This window comes from Camelus bactrianus, chromosome 33, assembly GCF_048773025.1.
Source record: "Camelus bactrianus isolate YW-2024 breed Bactrian camel chromosome 33, ASM4877302v1, whole genome shotgun sequence".
Taxonomy (NCBI): Eukaryota; Metazoa; Chordata; class Mammalia; order Artiodactyla; family Camelidae; genus Camelus; species Camelus bactrianus.
In genome coordinates, this window is record NC_133571.1 from 19,249,308 (window position 1) to 19,265,786 (window position 16,479).

General features: G+C 53.8%; 1 protein-coding gene across 11 annotated transcripts in view; it reads left to right on the forward strand.

The window, feature by feature from the left end:
- The window catches only part of ST3GAL4 (ST3 beta-galactoside alpha-2,3-sialyltransferase 4), a 33,171-nt gene that overhangs the window by 14,785 nt on the left and 1,907 nt on the right, over positions 1-16,479 (forward strand). For 5 of the 11 annotated variants that reach the window (XM_074356947.1, XM_074356949.1, XM_074356944.1 and 2 more), the window contains 8 exons: positions 10,670-10,742; positions 11,007-11,115; positions 11,526-11,606; positions 11,780-11,877; positions 12,070-12,130; positions 12,573-12,668; positions 12,763-12,952; positions 13,637-13,780. In XM_074356947.1, coding sequence (XP_074213048.1) covers positions 10,727-10,742; positions 11,007-11,115; positions 11,526-11,606; positions 11,780-11,877; positions 12,070-12,130; positions 12,573-12,668; positions 12,763-12,952; positions 13,637-13,780 — 795 coding nt within the window. In that variant the 5' untranslated portion in view covers positions 10,670-10,726. Of the gene's footprint in view, positions 1-10,669; positions 10,743-11,006; positions 11,116-11,525; positions 11,607-11,779; positions 11,878-12,069; positions 12,131-12,572; positions 12,669-12,762; positions 12,953-13,636; positions 13,781-16,479 lie in introns of those variants that run through there. The other 6 variants (XM_074356951.1, XM_074356952.1, XM_074356950.1 and 3 more) reach the window with 3 other exon arrangements.

The window sequence follows — 16,479 nt, forward strand, 5'->3', positions numbered from 1 at the left end:
ATGCTATCTATATGGTCTTGTTTTGTGTGTTTTTTTAAGTTAATGCGATCGTACTATGTGTATCTTTTTACAATTTTTAAAAATCTGGACATCAGGTTTTTCCGAATAGATTCATGCAGAGTAATTTATTCAGTTTAAATGGTTGTCTGGTGTTCGGTTTTGCGATGATACACAGTTTGTTCAGTCACCGCTCCACTCATGGCTGGTTAAGATGTTTCAGTTCTTTCGCTGTTGCTGCGGAGCTGCAATGAGCATCTCTAGTGGGTGTAGACGTACGAGGGTGGCTGACTCTGGGCTACGCCTGGACGTGGAATTGCCGGATTGTAGAGTCTGCACACCTTCAGCCTTACGAGAAATTATGAATTACTCTTGTAAGCCCTTGACTCAATGAACTCCTGCCAGCAGCATGCAAGAAGTGATACTTGGTTTTAATCTGCGTTCCCTGGTCACTTAGTGAGGTTGAACATCTTTTCATGTTCATTAGTTGTGTGAGTTTAAGCTGTGAATTGCCTTTTCCTGTCCTTTGCTTTATTCTCTTTGGTTCCTTGGTCTTTTTTTTTTTTTTTATTGATTTGAAGGAGTACTGATATATCCTGGTATTTGTTGAACATGCCGTCTCTGACTTGTCCGAGGCTGGAGCTCTCACCACAGCACCACCGCCTCTGCCTGTGGCTGAGCAGCTCTGGAAGGATCTGTCCTGCAGAGAGGGCACCGCTCAGGAGAGGGATCTGATCAGGGGCTGTTTCTGAGACTGCGGACTTTCAATCCCGGGATGTGTTTTGAGGCTCCCACACCTCCCAGAACTTGTTCTTGCTACCCCCGTTTCACAGATGAGGCATGTAGGACTTTGTCCAGGGACATCCAGCCTGTGACTGCACAGGCTGGGTTGGATCTCAGATCTGTGTCCAGACCCCTTTTCTCTACTTCCAGCAGGTGAAGGGTACTTGGAGGTCTGGGGACTGCTGGCTGGGGTTTTCACCCTGGCTAGCCCTCTTGAGGGGCAAGTAAGGAAGAAGGGGGGTTTCCTGGGTAACAGGGTGTCTCCAGACCTGTACCTCTCCTGGGAGCCCACAGGGTGTGTTGATATCAGCCCATGGCGTGGTCCAGCCATCTCGGAGTCGACACTGTTTAAAAGGTGTCAAAGGTAGCAGAAGACTGTTCTGTAGAAACCACACCTCTTTGGTATAAGGGTGTGAGCACAGCAACGTGTGATTGTCAGAAAGTGCGGTCCTTGCTGTCTCTGCCAAGTCCTACACCGAGCCTCCAGCGAGCCCGTGGCACCTCGTTTGCCCAGGTAATTGCGAAGTATGGGTCTGCGATGTTTTAACTTGATGAAGCTTTCTGTTCACACTTGTTCTGCTAATCTGTTCATTCATTTGGACATCTGTTCATTTCAATATTTGTCAGTTACCTACCACACGTAAGGTATTAAACTGGGTGCTGGGGATACTGCGGGCCACCAGAAGTCCCTACTTTCTTGGGTTGTACGAGCTTGTGAGTACAGGAGACAGTGTGGTGCCCCTGCTACAGAGACATGAAACAGGTGATGGGGTGGGCGGACTGCCGGAGTGGTTGGGACCCTGCGTCCAGAGCAGGGGCTGGAGGTTCAGGGGGAGTCTGAGTGCTGGACTCTTGAGGGGAAGCTGGGGACAGCGGCCTGGGCTTGGGTCCCTAAAGTGATTTCAGATCCCCCAACATTTATACTGTCATCAGCCCCCCTGATGAGGGTTGGTACTGACCCTGCCTCCCCCGCCTTCATCCCGAAAGAGGTTGGAGTGCAGATGGGGGCATGTGAGCTAAGATTCTTGTCTTTGGGGAGAGGAAGGTGTGTTTAGAAGTGCTGGTGAGGTCTTGGGGGTCACCCGGGGCTTCCTCAGTTCCTTGGCCATCCTGTTCTGCATTGGGTAAGGTTCAGTTTTTACTGCTGTGCTCTTGGTCACAGAACAGACTGGAAAATGGTGTTTTTTTCAATGATGTTTTAATCTACCCCTCAGGCCACACAGTGGCAGCTGCTGGATTCCACTTAGCGCACAAGGCAGGAGTACTGCCGATCTTCCTGTGCATTTTCTGGGTGCCTTACCTGCATTTTCTTGTTTACCACCGCAACCAACCTGGTAGGAAGTCTTTATCTCTGCTTTACAAATTGGCAGACTAAGGCTTAACGGTGCTTAGTGGTTTCCCCAGAGTCATAGTCTGGCAAGTGACCGAGGCAGGATTCAGTCCCGGTGACCAGCTCTCCTGGTGGTCAGAGGGGGAGAGAAGGCTCTGGGGAGATAGTTCCATGTGACCTGCTTGCCCGCCCACCACAGCCGTCTGCGTGGGGCCCAGGAAGGTGCGGCGTGCAGGGCAGAGCCGTGAGCCCGTCGTGGCAGGCACTGGGGCAAGATGCCAAGTTCAGGAAGAGGGTGGGTGCGGGCAGAGCGGAGGCTGGGCCGGTGGGGCCGGTGGCAGTGTCACGTCGACCTGTGCTCCATGCCCTGAACCCTGACAGAGATGGGAGAGCAGGGCCTTATTGGCTGTGATGCTTTTGAGACCCAGGGACAGTATAGCTTTCGCTGTGGCTGTGAGTCCAAGTGACTGGGGCCTCCCCAGGCCTCCCTGCTTTGCGGTGAAGCCTTCCTGAAAAGGAGTCTGGGAGGCGGGTGAAGTTCCATCCACGAGGGGCCTTGGAGATGGTCTGGTCCAGTGCCGTCCAATAGAAATGCAATGGGGACCACAGAGATGAGCCACACATGTAATTTTAAATTAAAAAAAAAAAGTTATTTTTGCCACATTGTTAAAAAGTAAAAATAAGAAACTGACATTAATTTTACTGTTTTAACCCAATCTAGGCAAAATATTATTTCAATGTGTGATCAATGTAAATAATTTTTAAGGTGATCGTTTCCCTTTGTACTAAGTCTTTGAAGTCCAGTGTGTGTGTTCCCCGCTTCCAGCGCCGCTGAGCCTGGACCAGAAGCATGGCAAGTGCTCTACGTGAGGCTGGGGGCCCCCTCGGGATGGGATGGGGTTGGTGCCGTCCACCATCTCCGGAAGGGGCATCTGGAGGCCAGAGGAGGGAAGGGACTGGCCGTACTGGTGATGAGCTGGGTTCAAACCCCGCTTCCAGTAGTGCTTTTAGCTTTGGCTCCTTGGGGCCAGATTCATTGATTCCAGGGTGGGAGGTCTGAGGAAGGACTGTGCCCGGGAGTTTGGGGCAGGTCCATGACCACACCGGATTTTTCCTTTATTTATTCTGGGCATGAACCTGCCTTTTTGATTCCTGACCCGTCACAGCACTTCAGCTTTTTCACCCAGAGAATGGAATTCAAAGCTTCTGCCCCACCCGGGCAGGCACCACAAGTATGGTTTTCACCACAAGATCCTGTGGTGTCTTGGGACTGGCAGCTGATAAAGTGGAGGAAACAGGGTTTCTACACAGGAGGCTGCAGCCCCGGGCTGTCTGGAGCACCAGTTGGGGGGGTATCTTGTGGACCCCAAGGATGGGGAACAGAGAGCCTTCCTGCGCTGCAGTGGGGAACCTATCCGTTCCCTTTCCTCAAAGCTTGGATGGCTGGAGAGATGCCCCCACCTGCCCACTGTTGGCCCTGAAGCCATTGTGAATTTTTCTGCCTTCTGCTCCCTCATGTGAACTTGGGCCAAGACCAGCCTGCTCCCTCCTGGGCCTGCCGTGACCATGCTGTGCTGCTCAGGATGGGGAGAGGGCACAGTGCGGGCTGTGTCGAGCCAACGGCCGGGCCAGAGGGGCTGGAGCAGGTATCTGACCTATTGCTACTGCCTGTCCCTTCTTGCTCTGCCTGCGCTGTGGCAACGACATCCCCGACGAATAGCCCCATGGATGAATTCACCAGATTTGTATTGAGAGCCTGTTGTGTGCCAGCCACTGTTCTAGACATTGGTGATACAGCAGTGAATGAAAAAAACAACAAAAGTTCTATGTAAGCGTAGGAGAGGTATCTGAAATGTTGGGTGTGTGCAGGACTTTTGACTGGAGGTGGAGAAGGAGGGTGAAGAGCTCAATTGTAGCTATCAAGCCCATGTCTAGGGGAAAAGCATCCCAGGCTGAAGGAACAGCCAGTGCAATGGCCCAGAGGAGGGAGCTGGCCTCGCCCAGTCAAGGATGGTGAGGTCTGTGAGTGGAGCCGAGCACATGAGGGAGGTGGGGAGGGAGGGCACAGAGGTGCTGCCCAGTAGACACTGCGTCCTTCCAGGTCAAAGCAAGGGCGTGGGCTTCCTCTCTGAGTCAGTGGGAGCCATGGAGAGGTTTCGTGCTGAGGAGGGGTGATCTAGATGACTGATTCATTCCAGAGAATTGTGGTTCTTTGGCCAGCAACACCCAAGAGTGACTGATTAAAGTGGATTATAACTCACAGACAGGAGAACTCCAGTGGCCTGTGTCCTCACCTCGCCTTACCTTGTGATTGAGTTAGTTACATTAAATCACCGTCCAGCTTGGTGCCCGCTGGGGTACTGGCAGAGGGCTCTAAACTGAGAGGCATTGCTGGGGGTTAGCTGGCACCGTCGAGATTCACACAGCTTGATAGGCTGGAAACATGGCCTGAGATTCCTGATGCGAGATGTTTGCAGGCAGGTGTAGAACAGTCCTGCTTTTAGGTTCAAAAGGAACGCCACACAAGTTCAGGGCCCAGGGGGCCTGGCTCACCAGCCAGGGGTGTTGGTGCTGTGCCAGTGGAGTGGCATGACTGTGAGAAAGTGAACACGGTCTTAGCCAGCATTCGTGGAAGTCTGGTGTCCAGATGGTGTCCAGTCATCCCGCGAATGCAGCTGTGGGCACTGGAGACCTGCTGGAGGGCTTCCAGGGGCGCCCTGGGGCGATGGGGGGGGTGCAGAAACCATGTCTCATGAGGAAGCCTTCCTGAGACCGAGCACGGGAGGCGCCCCTTCGCTGCTGTAAGCCTTTGAAGGACTTTGATGTGATGGAGGGTGACTTCTTCCAGTTGCTCCAAAGGGCAGCAGGTGGGCATTCCAGGGATCTTGGCGTCTAGGAAGCCATTTCTTCACAGGAAGGTTTAGAAGCGGCAGGGGGTGGCGGGGGCGGGGGGAGCAGGTTAGGAGTGTGGGCCCTGGAGCTAAGCTCCTCACTAGCTCTGGGCCCCTGGGCAAGATGCTGACCATTTTTGCATCTCATTTCTCTGTCTCCACAATGGAGGTAATGATAGTGTTTAACTCACAGGGTTGAGATCATACTTGGACAGCCCTTGGAAGTGTCTAGCACAGCAGTTCTCAACATTTGGTAATGTCTGGAGACATTCAGGTTGTCAGAACTGGGGAGAGGGGGTCCTGCTGACATCTAGTGAGTAGGGGTCAGAGGTGTCGGTAACCATCCTATGGTGCACAGGACAGCCCCCCACAACAGTGATTAATCTGGTCCCCAAAGCAGTGGCGAGGAGGTTGGGACCCCTGGTGTTGCACATGTAAATTTGCAATACATTTCAGCTCTCAGTAAGGGATGTAGTACATTTTTAATCTCATCTTGTTATGCCTGTGTCAAATGTTTATGAAGGATTTGCTACATTCTAGGCCCTGGGATAAAGTCTGAAGATAAAAAGCAGGCCTGGACCACAGAGATCATAGTCTCATGGGCAAGAAACAAAAACAGTTAATAATATAAAATTATATTATGTGATAAAGCGTCTTCTCTAGCCCGGGTACTCTGATAGATTCTTGGTATAAACAAGCCTCCAACTTCAGAGGTCAGAGGACAGTGGGCAAGACATGAAAACAGTAATTTTGTAATATGAAATTATATTACCTGGTAGGTGCTAAAATCAAGATGTGAACTATATTTTGTGGGAAGAAACCATCGTTTAGAAATGTCGGGAAAGACCTCCTAGGGGAGGCGCCGTTTGAGCCAGCGCTGCAGGAGGAGTGAGACTGTCCAGGGGAGCGGCGGGGAGGGCCTAGGGTCTTCCTGATGGAGGAAAGCCCATGCAGAGATGGGCCTGTGGAAGGAGAAGGGGGCTCCTGCCCTGTGCTTGGGAGGAGCTGGGAGATGCACCTGCAGGGCTTGTGGCCTGGGATTGAAGGGCCCTGGCTGCCTCTAAGGAGCTTTGATTTTCCATTTAAGGAATGGGGAGCCATTGAAGCGGGAGGGTGATTTGGTCCATATTGTTTCTTGGAAAGATACTGTGTTGGCAGTTCCAAAGAAGAGGCTTGAGTGACGAAAGACTTGCCGAGGGACCAGTCAGGAAGCAGGTAAATGGGGGTGGGATCTACAATCAACCTGTGACTCAAGAAGAAAGGTGGAGGGCTGCATTCCAAAGTACTTCGGAGACTCTGGACTATGTGGCCTTTACACTGCGCTGAGCTTATAAAGCTTCACATCCCCAGTGCCTCCCACGATGGCAAACATTTAGTAGGAGTTCAGCAAGCATTTGCTGGAAAGAGGAAAAGGGGGTAGAACGGATCGTGTTTAGTGGGGATGCTGTGAAGGGGAGGGGATGTTGGAAGGATGAGCTGATGATCGTGTGGGGGTCGGTGGGTAGCCTGGGTCCAGTTTTGGACACGTTGAGTTTGAAGAGTTTAAGATCATCCCAGGGAGGGTGCACAGTAGAAAATTAGAAATATTAGGATGGGATCGGGGTGGGAAGTGAAAGAGGTGAAAAAGAGCTTGAATAATCAGGGCATGAGCAGTAGTTAAGCCTCATGGTGAATGAACTTGTCCTGTGAAAGCGGGCGGGGGAAGGGCCGAGGTCCGAGGGCGGCTCTCTGGAGAATCGGAGCGAGCCGGGGACTGACACAGAGGTAGGCCGAAAACCTGGAGAGAGTCTTGACGCAGAAGCCAAGGAGGTGTCGTCTGATTGTAGCGAAGTCCTCAGAGTACAGGAAAGAATGAGAATAGACCTTTCTCAGGTGCGACAACTAGGAGGCCACCGAAGGCTTCAGCCAGAGCGATTTCCGCATGAAAACAGGGGTGGGAACCAGGGGCGGTGGGGGGGTGGGGGGATGGGAGGTGACGATGTGGCCCAGATTCAGGAGTTAGAGCACTGGAGGCCGGGACAGAGAGGCACAGGTAGCCTGAAGAGGAGCTAGAGGCAGAGAAGGGTTTTGTTTTGCTTTAGGCAGAGGGAGACTTGAGTGGAGGAGGAGGCAGGGGCGGAGAGACCAGGCAAGGGGGGTCACTGGTTGGGAACAATGCTGGAAAGGTGGGTGGGATCGTGTCCAGGGGGAGGGGTGAGGAGGAAGCAAGAAGGCCAGGTGAGTCAGGTGGCTGGCAGGCGGCTCTGGGTTTTCTCCAGGAAACTGAAGGTCGGTGACATTGATCAAGTGACTTGCTCTGAACCAGGAAGGACAGAGCCTGTGCTTGGGTCCCACTGATCTTCCCATGCCCTTCTCAGGAACCTGAAGCCAGATCCCTTTGATGGGCCAAGGGCTCTGGGGGGGCCTGGCTTCCTGCTGGGCCTGTGGGTGGTATCCGGTTCTGTTCCTCTCAGTACAGGGAGTGCCCTCGGAGCTGGTGCCAGGGCAGCGTGGGGGCTTATTTCTTCACCCCGTGCTCCAGTTCTGCCTCTTGGCGAGTTCTGTGGCCATGCTCCGCAGCCTGGCTTCAGCAGGGCAGCAGGAGAGCACACGGCCTTCCTGCCCTGGGGTCCGCTTTACCCAGTGGGTTGGGTGGGCCGGTCTCCTCGGCAGCTGTTGGCAGGTAGAGGTTGGGGCACCTTGGTCCACCCATGAGTGGATCAGCCTCCTGCTCTCCTGCCCAGGCCCTTCTGTGACTTTCCTCCTGTCCTTTGGTTCCCAGGGGCTGGCAGCCATGTGGGACAGCTGCTGGGCGAAGGCTGGTCATTGTCCTGAGGCGGCAGCCAGCCCAAGAAGCCCGTGCTCCAGGAACGTCTCGGGGCTCAGTGAGCCTCTTGGCTTGGCCCAGCAAGGGGAGGGGGTCGGCTAATGAAGTCTCCGAGGGGGTCTCCTGGAGCAGGGCTCCAGGACTAGCCAGCCTGCTCAGCCCGAGACCAGCACAGTTTAGGGAGGAAGGGTACAGCTTTCCCAGGGAGGAGACCAAAGAAGGGCAGTTGTCTTGTGGCTCAGAACCTGTCACCTCTGACCCCCAAAGGTCTCCTCCGTGGAGGCGGGGCCTGTGGCGTGGCCAAGGCCTTGACTTTCAGTGACTGGGGAACATACTCCATCTCAGCTGCCTGTTAGAATCACAGGAAAGGTGAAGTTTTTTTGTTTGTTTGGTTTCCTACTTGCCGATGCCTGGACCCCGCCCCCAACCAATCAAATAAGACTCTTGGAGAGCGGGACCTGGACACCTGTCATACTTCAGCATCTCCGGAATTGCCTTGTGCAACCAGTGCTGCGACCTCCTGATAAAGGGAGATAAGTGCGATGGCCTGGACCGTGATGAGAAAGGAAGACTGGGAGGGCGGGGGTGGTGTGGTGGGCGGGAGAGGGTGCAGCCCCTCATGGAATGAGATGTGAGAGCTGGGAAGGGCCTGGTTTAGAGCTTTGCAGCTCAAAGTGTGGTCTCAGCCTAGCAGCAGGGAGCCCCAGGAGCTGGTGAGAATGCAGACCCACCACACCCACTGAGTCAGGATGTGCACCTCAGAGTTTGAGAAGCCTGCTTTCGCCATTATCTGGACCAGTGGTTCTCAGCCTTGGCTGGGTTAGTGTCGCCTGGGGTGCAAGAAAAAATTCCAGCGCAGGGCCAGACCAGTGAAGTCAGAATCCCCAGGCCTGGGACCCAGATCCTGCCGTTTTCTTGTTCAGCCGAGGTCAAGAGGAGTGCTTCTCAAACCTGAATGTGCATGTGAATCATCGAGGGGGTCTTATTCAAATGCAGGTTCTGATTTGTGCATTTGTACGTTTCTAACATGATCCTAGTGAGGCCCAGGCTGTTGATCTGATAATTGTATTTGAGTTGCGAGCATTTCTTAGACCAACTTTGCAGTTTTACATACCAAAAAACTGAAGGTCAGAGAGGGAAAAATGACTCCCCCAGGATAACCCATTGTGTTATTCATTCAATAATTGATGAGCTCTGGCAGGGTGTCAGGCAACGTGCTGGGACTGGAGCTGGGAATCAGACAGACCCCCTTCCTGCCCTCACAGGGCTTGTAGTCAGTGGGGGAGACAGAAAGCAAGTGAGCAAGTAACTAGACTACTTACAGATGAGAAGTGCTGTGGAGGGGATAACAAGGTAGGGGATGACTTGACGGTTGCCATGGGTAGGTCGGGGAAGCAGACCAACCTCGGAAAAGCAACCAGGGAAGTTACTAGAAACTTGGCTTTCACTGGGGTCTTCTGATTACAAATCTAGGACTTTTCTTTACTGGGCAGGGCCGTCCCCATCCCCTGGTGTTCCCGACCCTACTGAGGACATCTGACTCTGGTCCCCGCCCTGCCCCACCTGGGTTACTCTTCCCCTCAAGACTCTCATCCTTGGGTGTTTGTGGACTCAGCGTGCAGCCTGGGGGATACCCTAGGGAGCAAAGCATCAACTCCATAATAGGACCGTGTTCAGGATAATCGATTTATGGTTTGTAACAAAAACCAGACCTCATCCAGAGGCAGTCCCCCCAACCCTTGAGAAATAAATTTGAGATCTTTTCACTGATCCTCATGAGAACACACTCATGCTTCCCTCCCTTTCCTGATCCATCAAGAGAATCACATGGGCTGCTTGTGAAAATGCCCACCCCAGGTCCCACCCCAGGTCCCACCCCAGTGCTGAAGCAATCTCAGGGAAGGGCTCTGGAATCTGTGTTTTCAATAAGTGGCCCATGTGATGCCTACCACCCAGATCACTGGGGAGCACGGCCTGGATAGCAGAAACTGGCTCTGTGCGTCCTGTGCCTCTTCATGTGGCTGTGGACACTGCAGAAATCTCTTCCTTGTTGACTCAGAAGCTTGGCCCTTGGCTGGGTTTGTGACTGGAGGGACCTCTCTGTTTATCTTTGTGTAGCAACTCACTTCCTCCACAGCCCCATCCTTACCTGAAAGGGTCTCCTGTCTCCTCTTTGACTAAACAGACCCTTCCCACTCCCCAAGCTCCCATACAGAGAGCCTGCCTACCCTGATTCCCCCCATGCCCCTGGGTGATGAGGGCGTGGGTACTTTGCATTCAGCCAGAGTCTAGGAGGGCTGGAGGGGGCCTCATGGACCATCAGGTGGCCCCACCCTCACCCCAGTGTCTGGGCGGAGTCGTGGGAGATTGATGATGGAGAGGGAGCAGCCAGAAGTGGTGGAATGCCTTGGGTAGTGAGGAATAGACAAGCTTAACTTCGGTTGTGTAAATCTGAATCATGCCCTTGCACAGTTAGCTTAACTTTCCTGTAGAAAATGGGTGGAGGCACAGCTGCCTGCCAGAGCTGGCCCTTCCTCGGTCAAAATGAGGGAGAGGACAGTGAGGGGAACCAGGCCAGGGAAAAGCTAGAGTAGGCCAGCCTGGCCTGGGACCAAATCCGTGAGGGGTGGGACTTGGTTTCCCTTTCTTTCTGGGGCATAGGACGCCCCCCTGGATCCCTGATGCTGCCTCTGAGGGGTTAAGGCGACGTCCAGGTGAAGAGGCCTGCTCTCTGGGTGGCCACCCCGGAAGCAGCTTTGTGATTTCTGGAGGCGGGAAGAGGCAGGCTGTGGGTGTGCCCTGCTCCAGTGGCTAAGTGAGGGTGTTGGAGCTGACCAGACACCTGTGACTCTTACCTCCTAGGTGGCTCGAGGCAGCCGGGATGACAGCTCTCCCCAGGAACCCTGCTGCCTGAGAAACATGGTCAGCAAGTCCCGTGAGTGTTCTCTGGGGGCTCTCCCACCCTGAATGATGGGCTCCGCCGGAGTAGTCTTCAGCATCATCCTGGGACCGCCCTGGGGTTGTGGTGGGACAGACACGGACCCAGGGGCCTCTCTCTTTATCTCAAAGGAGAGTGGAAACACTCAGGTCCAAGCCCCATGCCAGAAAGCTCAGGGCCTGCTTGAGCTGGGGTTGCAGGAGCCCCAAAGGGCAGACGAGAAGATGGACTGGGGCTGTACCTGCCTGTTTCTGCCTCCAGCTCCTCTGTGCATGTGCCCTGCAGGCTGGAAGCTCCTGGCCATGCTGGCTCTGGTCCTGGCTGTCATGGTGTGGTATTCCATCTCCCGAGAAGACAGGTACATTGAGCTGTGAGTCCATATTCCATGACCTTCCGTGGGTTCTTCTTGGGAACGGGGTTGGAAGCTGGAGCATCAGGAGGTGGGCACCTAGTGGGGCAGGAGGGTTCAGAGAGCCAGGGCGTGACCGCTCCGGTACATGCCAGCATGAAATCCTTCTGTGAGGGTGGGTGGTGGGTCTGGGGGATAGGGTAGGGATGACTCCCCAGGTCCCTCACCCAGGGCGTTCAGGAGAAGGAAGAGCTGGATTCACAATGATTTGGTGTCAGACTGGCTGACACGGTTCCACCCTGCGAGTTGCTCTCCAGCAGTTTGGGACCTGAGTGCCCTGGGAGGAGGTGGGAGCTGCCTGGGCTGATGCTGGCCCCTTAGCCCTGGAGGTCTGACTGGAGCTCCTGCCTCCTCTCCTTTTCTGTCTCCAGTTTTTATTTTCCCATCCCAGAGAAGAAAGAGCCGTGCCTCCAGGGTGAGGCGGAGAGGAAGGCCTCTAAGCTCTTCGGCAAGTAAGTATGTGAGGACGGGGTGGGGGTGCTGAGTGCTGTGGGCACAGGTCAGGTGAAGGCAGTGAGGGAAGCAGAGGCCTTGGCTGTGTGTACATGATGTTAGTGGTCTGACCCTGTTGCTGGCATCAGGATTAATCCCTTCCTCACCCCCACCCTGCTTTCACCTTGTGCAGCTACTCCCGAGAACAGCCCATCTTCCTGCAGCTTAAGGATTATTTCTGGGTCAAGACACCATCTGCCTATGAGCTGCCCTTTGGGACCAAGGGGAGTGGTAAGTGCCCACCTGGTGGGGTGGGAACGGTGGGCTCACCTCGCCATACTGCTTCCCGTTCTTTGCCGCCCATGGTCCCAGTGCCCACGCTCTTAGCCAGGCTCAGATACTGAGGTCAGGGGAGGGAGAGTTGGCAGCCTTTGGAGAGCTAGCTGTTGTCATCAGCCCCTTCCAACCCGGCTCTTTTTGTAGAAGACCTGCTTCTCCGGGTTCTAGCCATCACCAGCTACTCCATTCCGGAGAGCATCCAGAGGTAAGGAGACACTCCTTCCTGCCCTGGTGTGAAGGGGTCATGGTCCAGCACCTCACAGTGAGCCTGCCTGTCTCCGGGGGAGGTGGATATGCCAGTCCCCATGGCAACTGAGCCTGAGCATCCGGCTGCCAGAGTGGCAGAGGTGGCGGAGGGCATCGACGTGGTAACAGGCAGGCCTGGGCAGCAGGCAGTGGGGGGTGGGGCTCCGAAATGGGGTTTCTGCTTGGTACTTCCCAAATATCTCCCTCCGTCCCTGCTCTCTCTGCCATGTTCTGCTCAGTTTCCTCCCCTTTGAAAGCCTGGGGCTGCAGAGTCAGCAAGACCACAAGCAGGACTCCTCAGAGATGCCTGGGGAGCAGGGGCTGCAGGGGCCTGGGAAGGAGAGTTGGGCGGAGCAGGAACAGGGGCTGCTTCTGCTCTGACCACCCTCTCCCCGTGGCAGCCTCAAGTGTCGCCGCTGCGTGGTGGTGGGCAACGGACATCGGCTGCGGAACAGCTCGCTGGGCGAAGCCATCAACAAATACGACGTGGTCATCAGGTCCGTGCGGCCGCCCTCCCCTCCTCTGTGTGGGCTGGTGGTGAGCAGGCCCGGCGGGGCTCCAGGTGACAGGCGTCCTCCCCCCGCCTCCCAGGTTAAACAACGCCCCCGTGGCCGGCTACGAGGGTGACGTGGGCTCTAAGACCACCATGCGCCTCTTCTACCCTGAATCTGCCCACTTCAACCCCAAAGTGGAGAACAACCCGGACACACTCCTCGTCCTGGTAGCTTTCAAGGCCATGGACTTCCACTGGATTGAGACCATCCTGAGTGATAAGAAGCGGGTATGTGGGGAGACTGGAGGGGAGAGGTCGAGGCCTGGTGATGGGGACACTGCCTGGGTCAGGACCTCCCACGCCAGAATGTGTGCCCTGCAGTTCCTGAGAACCGGGGACGGGGAGGCGTGAGCTCAGTGCTCTGCGGGGCTTCTGACGGGCCGCCCCGCAGCCTGGGCCTGAGAGCCTGCAGGAGTCAGGCAGCAGCAGCCCAGGGCACGCCCAGCTTGAGGCTGCCTGGGACGGAAAAGCTGCCAAAATATGTTTGCCAGTGAGAAGCTTGGGAGCAAAGGGACCAGTCCGTAGTCACCTCCGGGTGGGGGCAGGTTGAAACAGTCGAGATCTGTGTCCTTCTAGGAGGACCCCAGAAAGCCCACTGTGTCTCTTTGCCATCTGGTTGGATGCTGAACTGTCCGACCTGGCATTTTTTGCCAAGTGTTGAGCTAGCGCCTTCTACTTGTGCAGATATCCCTGGAAGCGGGCAGTGGTTGGACCCAGACTCTTCACACGTGCCACCTGGTCTCCCCTCGGGGCTGCCCTCTCTCCCCACTCCTCTCCTCTTGCCTCCCCCTCCTCCCCTCACCCAGCACCCTTGAGGGCCTCTGCCCTCGCATGGAGCACAGCCCCTGGCCGAGGACCACCTGGCTGGCCCCCACCCACTCCTGTCTCTCCCTTCCAACCCTGCCCCGCTAGGTGCGGAAGGGCTTCTGGAAACAGCCTCCCCTCATCTGGGACGTCAACCCCAAACAGATTCGGATTCTCAACCCCTTCTTTATGGAGATTGCAGCTGACAAACTGCTGAGCCTACCAGTGCAACAGCCTCGCAAGATTAAGCAGGTGATGATGGGCTGAGGACCCAGCAGCTGGGGCTGGGCGGCTGACGTTCTGGGTGGAAAGTAGGTGGGGCTTCCTAGAGGCTTAGGAAGGCGTGGAGGACCCCAGGAGAGGGGAGAATTATAGCAGAGATCGCAGCTGGCATTTGAATGACACCTGCTGAAGTCCCCTGACCTCGGGCACACACCTGTAACCAGAGTCACGTATACCGGCTTGTGCAGCCGGGGAGAGCGCACACTTCTGAGATGCCCCAGGCCTTCTCCAAAGCGGGGAGCCAGGGAAGGGTATTTCTAGGGCTTAGGGGGCTGGTGTTAGAGGATGGTTTTGGCAGGTGCTGATCAAAATTTATAAACAGAATTCATAAATAGGATATGCTGGGACAGTCAGTGGTCTTTTTTTAAATTTACTTTTCTCATTTTTCAGTTTTATTAGGTAGAACTGTTACAATTTGCACATACACAATATATTGCATGTAAATACATAACATACAATATCCTGTTCATATTTTTAAAAATTTACATGTAAGTACTGTTCATTGTTTCTAAGAACGTTTAGAGCTTTAGCTTTTTAAACTTACATAGCTATCAAAAGAATAAAGCCAACAACAAAATAAGAATTAATTCAAAAAGATACATATACCCTGCTATTAATAGCAGCATTATTTATAATTGCCAAGATATGGAAGCATCCTAAGTGCACATCAATAGACGAGTGGATAAAGAAGAGGCAGCATATGTATGTAATGGAATGCAACTCACCCGTAAGAAAGAAGGCTATTTTGCTATTTGTGGCCCTTCACTTCACATTTTTTTTTTTCTGGGATTTGCTGGGACAGTCAGTAGTCTTATCTTTAAAACACAGAGTGCAGCCCAAGCCCTGCAGTTAATTTTTTTTAATCACTTTTTCTGCGATCTTATCATGGAACATATTGGTCTAAAGGAGTTAAAAGAATTTGAGGTTGCAGTTGGTCCTGCAGATCCAGGTTGGGTAGGTGTGGCAGTTTTGGGAGTCAGAGTGTAGTTTCGTAAGTTATGGGCGCGGTTTCAGCTCTCAGTGCCCTTGTGGTCCCAAGCCTGTGCTTCCACTGTGTCTTTTGAGCCCTCAGAGGGGCTGTGTGGGATCACGGATAGAGGTTGCTAGGAGACAGAGACAGGACTCGCTGTGCTTCGTACCTTACTGGGTGACCCTAGGCTAGTCAACCACGCAGAGCCTTGGTTTTCTTATCTGTGTGCTGGGGATAATATTAATGCTGACGTTTTAAAGTCATTCTAAGATTTAAAGGGGTAATTATGTCATATGCCTATCATGGAGATTGGTATACAGTGAACACTCAATAAATATTTGCCAAATTTTGAATACATGATTTTGTTATTTACTGAACATTTACTCTGACTCAACTTCCTGTGCTGACTGCCTGCTTCTGTGACCGCTCAGCGCCAGCCCCCAAGTTTGCATGCGTGGGAAGTAAGACATGCTCTTTGCCCTAGGAAAGCTCAATCTAACAGAATAAACATACAGGTTGCAGCCTGGAATGACAAAATGCTCCGGCAGAGAGTTGTCCCAAGTGCCGTGGGGTCTTGGAGCAGGGGCTGACCTCTGTTAGGGGCTGTCTGGAGGTGGGACCATTAGAGGAAGTGGTACTGGAGTTGGACCTTATGGGAGCATTTGGCAAGACCAGCAACTCCCCTGGCACTGAGTTCCTGTGCACGTGATGCTGAGGGGGCAGCAAGGAGGAGTTTATGCCCCTGATGGCAGAGAGTGAGGCTAGAGAGCACAGGAGAAGGTTAAGGCCAGAGCCTGGCTCTCTTGGCAGTGGGAAGAGGAAAGGAGCGGATAGACTGGATATCTGTGTTGGTTTCCTGTTGCTTCCTAACAAGTCACCAGTTTAGTGGCTTAAAACAACATCCATGTATTGGCTCATATTCTGGAGGTCAGAAGTCCAGCACAGCATGGCTGGAATCTCTGCTTAGGGTACACAAGGCTGAAATCAAGTTGGCTGCCAGACTGAGTTCTTGTCTGGAGGCTCAGTGGGGAGATTTGCTTCCAAGTTCATTCTTGGAAGGATTCAGTTCCTTGTGGTTCCAGGTCCGAGGTCCCCATTTCCCGGCTGGCTTTGGCCTGGGGGTGGTACCCTTAGTTCATAGCGGCTGCCCGCATATCTTGCTGTGCGACCCCCTCCATTGTCAGACCAGCCACGCATGATAAATCCTTTTTGTGTCTCCGACTTCCTCCAAGACAGCGCTCTAGACCCCGGTGTAAAACGCGTGAGACGAGGTCAAGCCCACCAGGGTTTATCTCCCTATCTTACGGTCCTGTGCCCTACAAAGCAGAATAACACAGCATGTCTCATCATATTCGTAGGTTTCGCACACTCTCAAGGTTCCTCTTAGAATTCTCCTGCTACAGCATGGTTTTAAAGTGAAAATGAAAGATTTATGATAATTCTAGATTTCCGGCAGGGACAACCAGGTGAATGGCAGTATGTTTAAGCAACAAAGGGAAAATGGGGAGAGGAGAGTGCGGTGAGTTTAAGGAGCCCACGTCCGAGCAGAGCCGGCTAGAGCTGATGTATGTGTGGTCTGGCAGAGGTCTGAACTTGACAACACCATGGTGGTAAAAGCAACGGGACTGAGACGGAAGTCCTGGGCAGGAAGTGGCAGATGAGGGAGAGGAGGGCTCCGGAAGGGATGCCGGGGGGAACC